The sequence below is a fragment of the Xyrauchen texanus genome, chromosome 1 (genome assembly GCF_025860055.1).
Source record: "Xyrauchen texanus isolate HMW12.3.18 chromosome 1, RBS_HiC_50CHRs, whole genome shotgun sequence".
NCBI classification, from domain to species: domain Eukaryota; kingdom Metazoa; phylum Chordata; class Actinopteri; order Cypriniformes; family Catostomidae; genus Xyrauchen; species Xyrauchen texanus.
In genome coordinates this window covers 58,861,017-58,877,650 of record NC_068276.1, presented here as the reverse complement: position 1 = coordinate 58,877,650, position 16,634 = coordinate 58,861,017, and the positions used below count along the sequence as shown (strand labels likewise).

Genomic DNA, 16,634 nt, shown 5'->3' with positions numbered 1-16,634 from the left:
GGTTCTCAATTAGTGATGCGTCGTTCATAAACGATTCGGTCATTTTGAACGAATCCTATATGTCACTCAGAGGAACGAGTAGTCGTAGTGAGTGATTCGATAACGTTATGTTGGACGCGCATGCGCATTGTACAACCTCCGTTTGTTTGTTACGTGAAAACCGCATAGGCGCTGTTCAGGAATCATAAATGATTAGTTCACCTTTCATATGACCAGCGCAGCACAAACTTTGTATTTTATTATTAGAATATTTCTTTTGTCTCGCATCTTTGCTGCGCTTCGGCTGTTCTCGCGAGAGTTCGACCAGGAAGTGAGTCGCACACGTGCTGCACGGTTGTTTGGTGTGATACAACACTGATGGCGGGACGACTGAAGGTGAAGTGCTTAGAAGTTTATGTTTTGTGGTTTTACAAGGATCACCACCTCGTATATTCAACTGCATTCATAACTGGCACATCTGTCATTGTTTTGCGTCTCACGTGTAATTAATCTGCTCCTAACCAATTTACCCGTGTGAATATCTGGAAACCCTCTATAACTTCAATATTTATCTGTGTATGCTATCTCAAAACCAGAAGTCAAACTGTATTCTGGGTTCATTTGATTGTTGTGTTTTTTTTTAATGCATGCAATTCATTATGGCATTTGTCAAAGTTTGACATCAATAACAGTTGTAAGTCAAACTGTTATTGATGACTTACCTAACAAAATACCAAGATACATTATATGACTATAGCAATCATTCATTTCTATGTACCATGGTACTGCCACAGTACTTTTTTCTTGTAACGATAGACTTTATTCTGGTATGAGAATATTTGCTTATTTTAGTGATAATTAATACAATCTCATATAGCCTTTAATAAGTGTAGAAAATTATTGAAATGTAAAAAACATTGCAGCAAAAAAATGTATATGCTTACACACTGTATTCAGTTTCGAGTAGTGATTGATCAGTATATTGGCCAGGCTGATTAATCGGTCGATATTTGGCCAAATTGAGATAATCGGAGTGGGCCAAAAGTGCCTGACTGGCCGAAAAGCTTCCAAAATTATTTTAAGTGAATTTGGCTAATGTGCATTTCAATTAATAAGAAATAAGCATTTCAGCAATCATTTATGCACAGCTAATTTCTTCTTCAGAATTTAAATTCTGTCTAATTTGAGCAATTCCTGTTTTATGTAATTTATTTTGGCATTATATTGGATCGTTCTCTAGATATTGCCTTTGATAAACCCATAATGGTTGGCTTCTAGTTTTGACCCTAAATGCACATTTTATGATCTGTTCATGGAATACCTTAAAGGGACAGTTCACCCTTATGCCATCCCAAATGTGTATGACTTCCTGTAGGTTCATACAATGCAAGTGAATGGTGGACAGAACTTTACAGCTCCAAAAAGCACATAAAGGCAGCACAAAAGTAATGCATATGATTCCAGTGGTTTAATCCGTGTCTTCTGAAGCAATTCAATTGATTGGGGGTGAGAACAGACCAAATTGTGACTTCTTTTTCGCTGCACAAATTTCCATTGCAGTCTCTAGGCACGATCACAATTTCAAGCTTGATTACACTCGCTAGATGCCGCTAGTAAGTGTAATCTATCTTGAAATCATGATTGCCAAGGAGACAGCTGATGTCAAGACATATAGTGGAAAAAGTAGCTGTATTTCGGTGTGTTCTCACCCAAAACTTATTGGATCGCTTCTGAAGGCTTGGATTAAACCACTTGACATATGAATTACTTTTATGAGCTTTTTGGCGCTTCAAAGTTTTTGTCACCTTTCACTTGCATTATAAGGACCTACAGAGCTGAGATATTCTTGTAAAATTTGGTGTTCTGCAGAAGAAAGAAAGTCATACACATCTGGGACGGCATCAGGGTGAGTAAATTATGAGAGAATTTTAATTTTGGGGTGAACTATTCCTTTAATTTGAAATGTAAAAATACTGTCATTTTGTGAGTTCATCTGTAAGGGAAGAATAACCATTACTCTCATGTTATTCAAGACTACTCCTCTGATCTTTGCAGAAACAAGCGAAGGAAGCGATAAAGATCATCGGATGTGGCAGTGCTCTTTTCCTGGGCTACCTCACGGCCTCTGGAGATGAACACTTCTATGCCAATGCCCTGATGCCAGTGTTGCAGAGGTTTGTGGGAGCAGAGACAGCTCATGTCATGGCTGTTCGACTGATTGGTCTTGGACTTGTGCCTCGCAACAACTACAAGGACCCATCCTCACTGGTCAGTGTGTTAAATATTAGTAATAGACCTAATCAGCAGGGCCTAATGGAAACTGTTCTGCGGAAAACTTCACAGATTTCCGCAGAATTGCAACATCTGTTATTCATATATGTTCTAAGCTTTCCCCACACCTTGCATGTTTGTTTATTAAATATTTTAGCTAATTTCAAGATGTTTTCAGCTTCCAATTAGAGAGTAGAGCTCTCCATTTACTGTTTAAATCCCTTTCGCAGAGTTCGACATATTTTTAATTAGCCAACAATTAGCTTTTCTCACTTTTGTTGCTTCACACTAGGGCTGCACGATTTGGACAAAAAGTCATATTGCGATTATGAACTGCGATTATGATGGTAATGTTTTCCACATGTTCAACTGCAAAAAGGCTGCTGGGGTTTTCCCATTTGAGCCCTCTTAAAAAGAACCAAACTGAGACCTTTTTTCAGTTCAACCACAAACAAAGAAATGTATAAACAGTGAAACAAAGTCTTCTTCATATCCAAATGTTACCATCCACCGTGTACCTGTTTTTGTCCATTTTGTGACAGGATCTCAGCCCACTAATCATCATCATTAGTTTTTGAAACGGTCAACTTGTATATTAGGGATGCTCAAATCAGGATTTTAACATCCGATACCGATCTCCAATTTTCATCTCATCAATCGATGCTGATCATTTCACTTTTTATCAGCAGCTCTGTCAAAACTGCATGTAAGCTTTCTGCTCAATGTCACTGTTAGCTGAATTTCCCTGTTGGTAAAACCAGTTGTTGCACAAAATATAAATGTTTCTCTTTATTCTAGGCCTTAAAAACTAGTAGGCTTATACAAACTATTCTTTACTGTATATAAGATAGTCCTAAAGAATGAGACTTAATGTCAAACTGAAGTTGAACCGATAACCCATTTAAAGTGAAAATATTTCTTGTCACCATTTCATTGAATTATTTGTATTCATCATTTTATTATATTTAATTTAGCAATGCATTATATTATAGTAACTAAATATTTGATATAGATTTATTATATGTATGTTCCTTCCTTTTCATTTAGTCGGATGTTGGTAATATTAGTTCCACTTTCACTTGTTTCCGTGGGGAGTGTAATAAGGGTGACACGCTCTCTCGTGAGGTAAACAATGACAAGAGAATGAAGAGATGTTTCTGGACTCTACAGGAGTTTCTGTTAATGCTGTTTGCTCAGCAATCATTTAATATGTTGTTTGAATTATACCCATCCTGTATTCTGCGTTATTATTATCATACCTGCGCCTTGCGGAGACTGAGATGCTGCTACCGCAGATACTAATAAAAACCCCTTCACGCAGGACGTGCCAGTTTAGTGTAAATAAAGCGTTTAGCGCACGTAAGCAAACGGAACCGAACTCTAGAGCACTTCTGTTACTGTAAGCATGAGAGGGATTTGTGGAGCACAGAACCGCTCTGAAAACACTGTAACAATGCGATAATTTAATATAGACTGCAGCGCAAATAAACGTAATTAAATCGCAGCCCTTCCAGTTGAATAATCAGCACAAGGTCATATTGCGGTTTCGATTTTATTTTGATTAATTGTGCAGCCACACATCACTGTGTCAAGTTAAACACAGTTTCGAGATTCCTGCATTAGGAATTGTGCTCCATCCAGCTGAGATTAAACGTAAGAATGCATTCTCATCTTGTGCTGTCACTATTGTAAAGCAAGTCCCTGAGTGTGGTTTGTCTGTAAAGCTGCTTATACAGCGGGAGTTTTGCTGACTGCCCCCTGCTGAAAACACGTGGTACTTCAAGCTTGAAAGTTGGAAACTCTTAATGTTCACCTGACCTTTGTGACATCATATAAAAATAACAGAAAATGCAACAGCTAAAGTTTAAAGTTATTAGGCAGCTACCTCTACATATTTTATCATTGAATTTGCCATTTTATTATTGCCACTGTTCTTAAATGTTTGGCAAGAAAATAGAAATTTAACTGATTCAAGGTAGTGTTTTGCTGTCACAAAATAAAGCCACATGTGGATCTGCTGTGAGTGTTACCATAGAAACAAATCCTATCTGAATTAGAGAATGTGGATCTCCTAGTGTCTATTGAATGCTAGCATTAAGATGAAACGGCAAGTTGGGGCCAAAGGCGACCAGCTGGATGGTAGATGGCAAAGGCAAATGCATGATTCTGAAGTGTAACCCGTGGACCACCTCGGCTTTATTTTTATAATAACATCTTCTCTTATGGCATCAAAACCCAAGACTTTGAGAGTGAGTCTTTATATTTGAGGTAAAGCCTCCGTGACAGTGGTTGAAGACTTTTTGTGGGGATGTCAAATTTATTGTCTCGCTCATTTATTTTCACTAGGAGGTGCATGTGATGGGTCGAAGGTTCCAGAATCCGGTTGGCATAGCAGCAGGATTTGACAAGCATGGCGAGGCAGTGGATGGTCTCTATAAACTGGGCTTTGGTTTCGTGGAGGTGGGGACCGTCACTCCAAAGCCACAGGAAGGAAACCCAAAGCCCCGTGTGTTCAGATTAGAGGCCGACCAGGCAGTCATTAACAGGTATGGATTAGGGATGTTTGCGCTACAGAGGAAATTGGTTCAATCATGGACCGTGGTTTTACATGTTTGAAATTTAGATTTCTTAAGTTAAAATTAACATGTAATTTCAAATAGAGGGAACCTAATTGAATCGAATAAACCCAACAAAATGTAACATGTCAGAATAACTCAAATGAAACTCTGTTAGTGATGGGGGAAGCACTACTGAGTGCAACTTGGTCATGTGGTTAACACAGCAAAAGCTCAATGTAAAAAGGAAAATTGATGATAGTGATGATAAACTCATTTTATCGAGTTCATCCGTTACATGTCTCAGAAGTGTGTTTTAACTTTTCCAAGTGATCAGAATAATGCTTTTGGCCTAGTGGAAGATGAAATGGGGCAAAACGTCCCTTAAAATGAGTACTATTTCTTTAGACATCTACCTCTTCAGCTCAAGTTGTCTCTGTAAGGCAAGTTGTATAAACTTTCTGGACTCAAGATGGCGCCGAGTATGGCTGCTGCGTTGCGAGCTCCGTTACAACACTGCGGTTTATTGTTTGTTTTGTTTACAGTTCTTTGTTTTTTTGTCTTGGATGTTGTCTGCCTTATTGTTTACGACAGACAAACGCTTTTGGACATTGGTTCTACAATTACACATCGAAAACCGGGCTTCAAATTCCTTAATGCCGACCCGCTGTTTACAAACACGCCGGCGGAGCCCTTTGTCTGGGCTGCCCGGCCGCGGAAACGCAGAAGGAAAAGAGGAAAACGAGCCGGCGTTCTCATCAGAGTAAGACGTCGTGCAAATCGACCCCGCTACCCAGTATACTACTGGCAAATGTTCAGTCTCTGGACAACAAGCTCTGCGAGCTGAGAGCGCGGATCTCTTTCCAACGAGAGCGAGAGATTGCTGTGTTATCTGCCTTACAGAAACCTGGCTGGCTGCGGAGATTCCAGACTCGGCCATCGAAATCACTGGCTTTTCCGTGCACCGAGCGGACAGAGCGAAAGACCTCTCCGGTAAAAGCAGAGGTGGTGGTGTGTGTTTTATGATCAACAAATCATGGTGTGATCAGAGGAACGTACATTTCATCAAGTCTTTCTGCTCTCCTGATCTGGAATATCTCATGCTTCTGTGTCGACCATTCTGGCTGCCGAGGGAATTCACAGCGGTCATCATCACAGCTGTGTACATCCCCCCCACAAGCCGACACAGACCGGGCACTCAGGGAACTGTATGGGTGTATAAGTGAGCAGGAAACCGCGCACCCTGAGGCTGCGTTCATTGTTGCCGGGGACTTTAACAAAGCCAACTTCAAAACAGTCGCTCCAAAATACCACCAACACATAAAGTTCAACACACGAGGGGATCGGGTTTTAGACCATTGTTACTCTCCTTTCCGGGATGGCTACAAATCCCTCCCCCACCCCCCATTTGGCAAATCGGTCCATTCTTCCGTTCTACTTCTACCTGCTTACAGGCAGAAACTAAAACGGGAAGCACCCACCCTCAGAACGATCCAGTGCTGGTCGGACCAATCAGTCTCTGCGCTACAAGACTGTTTTGATCACGTGGACTGGGAGATGTTCCGGTCCGCCTCTGATGACGACATTGAGGTTTACGCTGACAGCGTAACGTGTTTCATCAGGAAGTGCGTAGAGGACGTTGTTCCGACCAAAACTATACGGATATACCCCAACCAGAAACCATGGGTTAACGGCAAGTTTCGCGCGGCACTCACTGCGCGGTCCTCCGCTTTTAATTCTAACACGGAGGAGCGTAAACAAGCCAGTTATGCCCTCCGTAACACCATCAGTGAAGCCAAACGCCAGTACAGGCACAAACTTGAAAGTCAGTTCAACACCACTGACTCCAGAAGTATGTGGCAGGGAATTAACACAATCACGGACTACAAACGGAATGAAGTCTCCGCCATGAACACCGCTGCATCTCTCCCGGACGAACTTAATACATTTTATGCTCGTTTCGAGGACAGTAACACCGCCCTCGCGGAGAGAGCACTCGCGGCTGATGCTACAGAGGCACACCCGATCCTTCCGACGGGTGAACATCCGTAAAGCTGCGGGTCCAGACGGCATTCCGGGCCGCGTCATCAGAGCGTGCGCGAATCAACTGGCTGGTGTTTTTACGGACATTTTCAATCTGTCCCTCTCCCTGTCTGTAGTCCCCACATGCTTTAAAACATCAACCATTGTGCCTGTACCAAAGCAAGCCACAATCACTTGCTTAAATGACTGGCGTCCTGTTGCTCTGACCCCCATCATCAGCAAATGCTTCAAGAGGTTAATCAGAGATCACATCTGCTCTGTTCTGCCCCCCTCTTTGGACCCATTGCAGTTTGCCTACCGCAACAACCGCTCCACCGATGATGCCATTGCATCTACACTACACACTGCTCTCTCCCCATCTGGAAAAAAGGAACACATATGTGAGAATGCTGTTTGTAGACTACAGCTCAGCATTCAACACCATAGTGCCCTCCAAGCTTGATGAGAAACTCCGGGCTCTGGGCTTAAACAGCTCGCTGTGCAGCTGGATCCTGGATTTCCTGTCAGGCAGACGTCAGGTGGTTAGAATGGGCAGCAACATCTCCTCATCACTGACCCTCAACACTGGAGCCCCGCAGGGCTGTGTTCTCAGCCCACTCCTGTATTCCCTGTACACACATGACTGTGTGGCAACACATAGCTCCAATGCCATCATTAAGTTTGCTGACGATATGACGGTGGTAGGTCTGATCACTGACAATGATGAAAGAGCCTACAGAGAGGAGGTGCACACTCTGACACGCTGGTGTCAAGAGCACAACCTCTCCCTCAACGTCAGTAAAACCAAGGAGCTTGTTGTGGACTTCAGGAAGAAAGACGGAGAACACAGCCCCATCACCATCAATGGAGTACCGGTGGAGAGAGTCAGCAGCTTCAAGTTCCTCGGTGTCCACATCACTGAAGAACTCACATGGTCCATCCACACTGAGGCCGTTGTGAAGAAGGCTCACCAGCGCCTCTTCTTCCTGAGACGGCTGAGGAAGTTTGGAATGAAACAACACATCCTCACACGGTTCTACACCAGCACTGTAGAGAGCATCCTGACTGGCTGCATCACCGCCTGGTATGGCAATAGCACCGCGCACAACTGCAAAGCCCTGCAAAGGGTGGTGCGAACTGCCAGGAACATCATCGGAGGTGAGCTTCCCTCCCTCCAGGACATATATACCAGGCGGTGTGTGAAAAAAGCTCGGAGGATCATCAGAGACTCCAGTCACCCGAGTCATGGGCTGTTCTCACTGCTACCATCAGGCAGGCGGTATCGCAGCATCAGGACCCGCACCAGCCGACTACATGACAGCTTCTTCCCCCAAGCAATCAGACTGTTGAACACTTGATCTATCAGGATCAATAATTAGCACTGCACTTTATTCAGCTATAATCTCACACTTCTCCTCAATATACTACTTCATATATATATATATATCATATACTCCTTACTTATTGTATTGTATTGTGTATTCTATATTGTGTGTATTGTCTACTGTACATTGTATATAATTATTGTGCTGTGTAAGTATGTGTACATTTGATATGTAAATTGTTTTGTGTAAGTATGTTGTTTATTGTAATTGGTATATGTCTCGTCACTGTCATGACTGCTATGTTGCTCGGAACTGCACACAAGAATTTCACCTACTGTTGCACTTGTGTACATGGTAGTGTGACAATAAAGTGATTTGATTTGATTTGAACTAGTTGAGGAAAGACTGCACACATAACGTTGAATTAGATGGCATTAGCATCTCTCAATCACACAACCTGTTATATTTGACCATGTGTGGAAATGAGCAGGAGAGCCCCGCCCTCTTAAAGGAAGCTTTAAAGAAACGTTCACTCATTATTGATGCACTTTGTGTCAATATATCTTCAGTTCAGCTGTTAGCTGTTTGCCCAGTCAGTGTCAACATTTGGTATTTTAAACTCTGCTATGTAACTCATGCACACTACCTAGAATAAATATTGTAAATGTGCTTTTTCGTTCATATGCACAGTGTGTAAACTGTATTGCAAATGAAACGAGCTATTTCAATTAGTGTGTCGTTTGCTCATGAATATGCACAATGTAATCCGAATTTCTGAAAGGAGCAGGTTTTCTGTTTTAAAGTGAATATCAAAATGAATGTCTGCATGCTGATGTTAAAGGTCAAAAATACAAATGTCTATAAGATGAATGTCTATGCATTCAAAAAAGGGTGGCGTCCTCCCAGATGGAGTAAATGAGTGGTGTTTGTTCATGTTGCAGGTTTTGAAAGCCAAATCTAGACTTTCTCCTTCGTGCCCTGAAAATACTTAATTGTGTATATACAGCCTGAAGGACTTTCATGGATTGCTCTCAATTCAATCATTGATTTGGTTTTGGTTTAATTGTTACATTAGATACACTAAAGAGGAATAAGGTTTTGAACAAACCCCTAAACCTCCATATTAAACTTTAGTATGTAACTCAGTACCCAAGCCAAATCTGGAGACCTTATCATAGAGACTTTGGTGGGGTGCGGCAGTAAACCACCCGTAACACCTTAGCAACAGTTCAGCAATGCCTTAGCAACCACCCAGAACACCCTAGCATCGAGGCAGTGAGAGTTGCATAGGCAACACCCCTCAAGTTTTCTTCAGAAAATGTAAAAATCACATTTTTGTGTAAAATTTGTCATGATGTCCACAAACGTTTACCTGATATTTTGTTAGTTTACTCCTTACTAAAAGTACTATAGTGGTACCAACGGGCGGCTGTGGCTCAGGTGGTAGAGTGGGTCAGCTGCCAATCGCAGGGTTGGTGGTTCAATTCCCGGCCCACATGACTCCAAATGCCGAAGTGTCCTTGGGCAAGACACTGAACCCCAAGTTGCTCCCAATGGCAGGCTAGTGCCTTCCATGGCAGCTCTGCCGCCATTGGTGTGTGAGTGTGAATGAGTGAATGGGACACAGTGTAAAGCACTTTGGTAACGTCTAATGTTAAAAAAGTGCTATATAAGTGCAGGCCATTTACCATGGTACGGTGGTGGCGGCGGCATATGGTAATACCAAAATACTTTGATGCATAACATGGTACTGTATGATTAGTAATATTATATATCAATTTTAGTGTGCTCCTCAAAGAATAACATGGTATTATTACGGTAGTGTCTGAACTGATATTACCATGGTACTTTTTTGTGTACCAGGTTCACCCATAAATGAAAGTACTGTCACAGTTTACTAAAATTTGTTATAAAATCATTTGGATGCCTTCAGAAGACTTGGAATATGATGGACTCCATTCTTAAAGGAATTGTTCTCCCAAAAATGAGAATTCTCTCATCATTTACTCACCCTCATGACATCCCAGATGTGTTTGACTTTCTTCTGCTGAAAACAAAGGTTTTTAAAATAATCTTTCAAACTTTGAAGCTCCAAAAACACATGAAGGCAACATAAAAATAACCCGTCTTCAAATGTCTTCAAAAGTTTTCCTATCATACCAAAATGTTAAAAAAAATGTCACTGTGCATTTTGCCTTTTAAGTCTCTAGGCATGATCTTGATTTCAAGCTTGATTGCACTTTCACTCTTCAAGCACTAGGAAGTGTAATCAAGCTTGAAATCATGATCATGCCTAGAGACTGCAATGGCAAGATGGGCAGGGGAAAAGTTGTTGCATTTTTGTCTGTTCTCACCCAAAACCACCTGGATCACTACAGAACCATCCAAGTCATTTTGATTATTAAAATGCTGCCATTGTACTTTTTGGGGATTCAAAGTTTTGGTCACCTTTCACTTGCATTGTATGGACCTAGAGAGCTTCATACACGTCTGGGATGGCATAAGGTGTGCAAATTTAGTCTTTGGGTGAACTGTTCCTTTAATGTAGAGATTTCAACATTTGTCTTTATCTTTCCTCTCTGTATTTGTAGTTACTTATCAGTTTAATTAATGCTAATTTTTTGATCCTGTAATGTTATCTGTGTACATTTCAGATATGGATTCAATAGTTGTGGTTTAACTGCAGTGTTCGAGAGGTTGAAAGCCAGAGAGCACACGCAATCACATCTGACGAAAGGTAATCAACAAAACAAAAATGCCTCCTATTTGGTGGCACGATGAATGTCAATTTATTTAGGGTTAAAACCATATATCCGTTATGATTTTGCTTAAAACATAAGGCTTCAGAAGAAACACAGACACTCTGGATTTGCATCAATTATTCACAGGGCGTTTTCCTACTTATTTGTACATACTGCTCTGTGGATTTTCTAGGGAGGTACTGCTGCTGTGTTCAGGCCCTTTCACGTGACTCAAGTCAGTGTTGCTTATTGCATTGAACTCTACCAACTGAAGTGGCCATGTTATGGTCAAGTGTTGTAAAGCAGACAATTTCATCTTTGACCGACCTTTTCAAAGCACAGCCAGTGATTACTGGATAACTCATAATAGTTGCAATGTCTGTATTAGCAACGACAGATCCCGGTCACAAGACCTGTGAAAGGGTCTTAAAGGGATAGTTCACCCAAACATTAAAATGCTGTCGTCATTTACTCACCCTCATCTGAAGCACAAAAGGAGAGGTTAGGGAGAATGCCAGCCTCAGATACCATTCAGTTTCATTGCAACTTTTTACAATGAATGTGAATGGTGACTGAGGCTTTCATTGATCATGAGGGTGAGTAAATGATGATAGAATTGAAATTTTTGGGTGAACCATCTCTTTAAAAGCATCCACTCTCAGCAGGGAAACCCCTCGGCATCAACCTCGGAAAGAACAAGCTTTCTACAGATGCGGTGGCAGATTATGTGCAGGGAGTGCAAACCCTCGGTCCTCTCGCTGACTATCTGGTAGTGAATGTGAGCAGCCCAAACACACCTGAACTTAGAGACCTGCAGGGCAAGGAGAAACTGCGCCACCTGCTGGACAAGGTAGTGCAATGTCTGCATGTGTAGCTTGGCACACTATCAGCCCTGTTTCAAATGGCAGGGCACTTCAAAAATTACTTTAATAAGTTGTAATATAGAATGAGTGATCACAGGTGTGAATTTACAGCCATTTTAACAACGGCTTCAAACGCGGCTCATCCAATCAGAATATAAAACTATCTGTTTTATAATGATGGTTTGTGTATATATAGGTGCTTAAAGCACGGGACTCTCTGCAAGAGGACAACCGGCCACCTGTGTTGGTGAAAATCGCCCCCGATCTCGCTACACAGGACAAGCGAGACATTGCTGAGGTTATCATGGAGGTCTGCTTTACAAATCATTCACAGATCAAATGATTGTTTCTGATTCATTTAGAACCAGTCGAGTAATACAGGACATTTCTGTTTGCCTTTGTCTATTATTTTAGGTTGGCGTTGATGGTTTAATGGTTTGCAACACCACCGTTGACAGACCAACAACTTTGAAAGACCCTCAAAAAGAAGAGAACGGAGGTCTCAGTGGGCAGCCTCTCAAACAGATGTCCACTGACACAGTGCGGGAGATGTACACCTTGACCCAAGGTACCCTTAAATACTGAAAGGTCAAAGCCTTACTTTTACATTACATGTCTGATTTATATGTGTGTACGGGCTTGGCAGTATATCGAATATTCACAATACAGTCACATTGATTCCAATATAAAATTGAGCAGCATTGTGAATATTACAGGGATGGTTGTTGCTGTTCATTGCACATTAAACCTTGTGCTGTGCAGTATTTGTGTGAAAGATGCCTTGATTATTTTTTAGTTCTTGCATGAAACATTTACAGAAAGGTCAAAGCCTTACTTTTCTAATTACATGTTTAATTTATGTGCATAACGCAAGTAAAGCCCTTTTCTAACGTGGTTATGCGAAAGCAAATCAAAGTCCAATGGCCCTTTTACATAGAATGCAACATGAATGATCATCGTTAACACATTCACACCTTTACAATAGATGCCGCTAATCGACAAGCAATTTTACCCCGCTGCAGTAGGTGGCGCCAAAGTCTTTCTTGCAAGTCAGTCCACTGTCGGCCATATTTGGAAAGGCTATTTCTCAGGAGGCTATTTCCAGGCATGCCAGTGCAGCTCCTATCTACTTGAATGGAGAAAGACCAACATCTCAAAAACGTTTGGTCAATATTACGATTAAAGTACATATTTCAAATCGGCAATAAAATCGAACAATACTGGAATCATGAATAGTGATTCTTTACCTCGTATTACGTGAAAAATGCAATTTTCCCAGCTTGTATAGCAAATGCGCATGCGCGTTCTAGAGTTGATTGACAGGTGATGTCTAAAAGGTGATTGGCTCTTTTAACTGTAAGGCGGGACTTCCTTTCTACATCCGTTGTGTGCATAGAGTTCCTTGGTTGAGCGTTCCAATTTCTCCCATTCATTTTAAAAGAAGTTGCCCATCTCTGCTAAATAAACAACCAGGACAAGCAAACGGGTTCTCTAGCGAGCAGATCGAAATAAAGAAAACTGATTTCTCAACCAGTTGCAGCAGCGATGACGAGTTTGTTGTTGATTTACTCAACGAGAAAGAAAACATTCACAACGCATCTCAAACTATTTCAGTTCCCCTGTTGGACAAGTTGACTGGCAGTATGATCATTTCTTAATCAATATTAATGGTTAAAACATGTTATCATTGGAACATTAGTGATTATATGCCATGCATACTGTATGTAGTTGTGTTAAGTGCATTTGTTTTGTCATGTACATCTACATTTGCTCAACCCTGCATGTTAGTAATTCAACATGACATTTAAACAAATCCCATCTTCAGTCTGACCCATTAATAAATACATTAATGCTGCCTACGGCAGCAAAGCTGAAACCACCACGTATTTGGTATACAAAGGCACACTAAGTGTACTGACAGTCACAGAAATAGTGTTATTGTTATTCATATTTGGTGAAGAAAAACACTTCTGTAAATTTGTTTATTAAAAAAGTGATATAAAGGCAAAGAACCCATGATGTGTATTATGTTAGAGATGTAAGAGATCTCGCGTAAGATTAAAGGGGTCATGACATGGGTTTTTTTTATTGTATTATTATGTTCCCTTAGGTGCAATTATAGTATTAATATATTTTTTTTTTAAGAAAAACTTTTAAAATCTAGTGATTTATGACCTTTTCCCACCCTGTTTCTCATCCTCTGATTCAAACAGTCTGTTTTGGGGGCGTTTTCCATTTAAGACTTCAGTGTTAACGCCCACTGTTATGATTGGCTAACGTCAGTGCCTATGTATCAATTATTGACGCCCCCAGCCAGAACAATATGCAAGTAAACTAAGTAAAAACACATAATGTTTTTAATAAACACATTATTCATAATGAATGAAATTGCGCTTTAAAAAGTAGTTTAAAGTTTAAAATAGATTACTTACAGTTTGCGTCGTCGTTGTTCCCAGAATAGTCGGCACGGACTTATCTTTGAGCAACAGTTTTCTGGCAAAGCCAGCATCATATTGAGATTTGTTCTCAAAACAGTCATCCTTAAAATGTACAGAACAAACGCTTAAGTTAACACTGCCGTGACTGGGACGTCCGCAAAAAATAAACTGCATCCATTTTTCCCTGACGTCTGGATCTTTCGGCAGCTTATTCAGAGGTTTTGTTTGACCACAGCCAGGAACAGCACATCTGTGTGGCATCGTAATTTTCCTGTGCACAAGTAGTCTCTGTCAGAGCTCGCTGTCCATCGACTGAACACTTGTGAGGCGACGGCGATACTGAAATGAGCGTAGCTGTCTTGGCGCTTAAAGCGTAGTTATCTTGTGCTGGAGGCGGTCATATGCAAACGCTGGTACGTCACTTCTAACCGACACGTCACTTCTAACCATGAATCCAGAACGAGCTGTATTTTGAGCTTGATTAAATAAATGATTCGTTTAGAATGGGGAGGACGTCTTAAAATATTAAACTTGCAGGACGTTTTAATGATACAAAGACCTCTTATATACCAAAAGATCAAGGCAAATTTGGTTTCTCATGTCATGACCCCTTTAAATGCAAAGGCAAAAATGCAGCAATATCATTAACCTGTTAGGAGAACCCATATGAGAAAATATGTTTATGTTTTAAGACATTTGATGAAAATGAAATGCACATCCTCACGGCTGGAACGGCCAGGATTTCTTCCTCGAGTTCCTTCAGCGCTGAACGTCTGTGGCCAAAACAGATTTCTGCGCTTTAGTGCCACTGCACTGGTTGCACTGGTTTTGGAACTGCAGCAGCTTCTGATTAAAAGCTCATATTTTATTGGTCATGGCATTTCATCACCAGGCAAAGAAAAAAAATGTGTTAAACTCACTGTAACAAAAAACTTGGTCAGTGTGTGTGAAGGTCGCCCTGGGTGTGAATGGCTTAATAGGAATCCATTGTTTCGATTCAAAATAGAAACTGCGATGAGAAATCGTGGGAAAATTCACATTTGGTGTGCAAAGGCCTTAAGACAGCGTTAAGACTTGGATAATAAATTCTGTGCTCCAGTCATTTTGAACTGTCCATTTCAATGAATCGGTTCAAAACCAATATAACTTCTTCAGCTGTGTTGCCAAGCCTTATTCGTATATAAATGTTCACAATAATGTGAAATGTGTAAGTTCTTGGACCGATCGATTAATCTCTGCGAAGTGAATTTGGTAATACATAAGGAAGTCTTTTATAGTTGTGCTATTATTTGTGTGTTTTGTAGGTAAGGTACCCATCATTGGAGTTGGTGGAGTGGCCAGCGGTCAGGATGCTCTAGATAAGATCTGTGCGGGAGCTTCTCTGGTTCAGCTCTACACGGCTCTAATATACCAGGGACCACCTGTAGTCAACAAGATCAAAAGAGAATTGGAGGATCTTTTGAAGTGAGCATACTAATGTTTTACACGTTACATCACAATTTCTGCGATTATTATTATTAAGCATAATGATATTACAGGGATAGTTCTCCCAAAAATTGAAAATGTTGTCATACAGTTTTGAAACAACATGAGGGTGAGTTATGATGACCTCCTTTCAAACATTCCTTTAAGCACAGGTTTTCTGTTTTGTCTCCCTTTTATGTAGGGCACAAGGCTTTACATGTGTAGCAGAGGCAGTAGGTGCTGGTCATAGGACCACTGTGAACACACAACCACAGACCCAAGAGAAAGTAAAAGAATCATAACATCACTGTACATTCATTTACAAGATGGAAACCACTCGTATGAAAACGTGTTACATTTAAGGCATGTGATGGTGGCGTGCCTTGTTGGCATGATAAATGAATACCTGGTCATGTGAAAAGACATTGTTATTTTATCTCCTGGTGTTCAGTTGTGAAGTTGAATACTTTCTACACTAAGACTTGTATATATGTAAAATGTATGTGATGGAAATGACACAGATCATTCATTTCAATTAAGGAATTGAATTTCTGAAGTGCCTGATGGTGTTCAAATGATGTGTAGGTGCAAGCTGCTTGTTCATCTCTCATACTCTTGTGATCTCAAGACTGAATGAGACCTTTTGAATTTAAAATGTAATTGTGAAGAATATTGTGGTGTCCGTTTCTGTCGTCATTATTCTTTTTTTTTATATATATATATAAATGTGGACTTTTCAGCCCTTTTACTGACCGGTGTATATAGTTGAGAGATTAAATGGAAGGGGTGTTGGTAAATGATGAGACTTAAGATACACATCAGATTTCATATCAGAAAATTCAAACCATCATGTCAAGTTTGAAATCAATAGAAATGACGGATTCTGACACTTAGGGCAGAAAAAGCATTCATACAAATACAGTATAATAGGATTGCAGCATCTTTTGGTGTTTGGACCCTAATTCTGCACTCGAGC

The 16,634-nt window shown here is 40.8% G+C and overlaps 1 protein-coding gene across 2 annotated transcripts; it reads left to right on the top strand.

Moving 5' to 3' along the window:
• Positions 1-316: 316 nt before the first annotated feature.
• LOC127644812 (dihydroorotate dehydrogenase (quinone), mitochondrial-like) lies at positions 317-16,410 on the top strand. 2 transcript variants are annotated; one of them, XM_052128204.1, is made up of 9 exons: positions 317-375; positions 2,035-2,247; positions 4,597-4,796; positions 10,807-10,889; positions 11,559-11,743; positions 11,953-12,066; positions 12,171-12,324; positions 15,499-15,658; positions 15,861-16,410. In XM_052128204.1, the coding sequence occupies exons 1-9, from the start codon at positions 358-360 to the stop codon at positions 15,958-15,960; spliced, it is 1,227 nt and encodes a 408-aa protein (XP_051984164.1). In that variant the 5' UTR covers positions 317-357; the 3' UTR covers positions 15,961-16,410. The 2 variants fall into 2 exon arrangements, with proteins under 2 accessions (XP_051984164.1, XP_051984159.1); XM_052128199.1 differs by having other exon boundaries at positions 11,556-11,743; positions 15,861-16,408.
• The last annotated feature ends 224 nt before the right edge of the window (positions 16,411-16,634 follow it).

Bases quoted from the DNA above. Each gene is read 5' to 3' on its own strand.
- LOC127644812 (XM_052128199.1), top strand. The intron at 12,067-12,170 runs GTCTGCTTTACA...CTATTATTTTAG, and splicing joins TTGCTGAGGTTATCATGGAG to GTTGGCGTTGATGGTTTAAT. The intron at 15,659-15,860 runs GTGAGCATACTA...CCTTTTATGTAG, and splicing joins GAATTGGAGGATCTTTTGAA to GGCACAAGGCTTTACATGTG.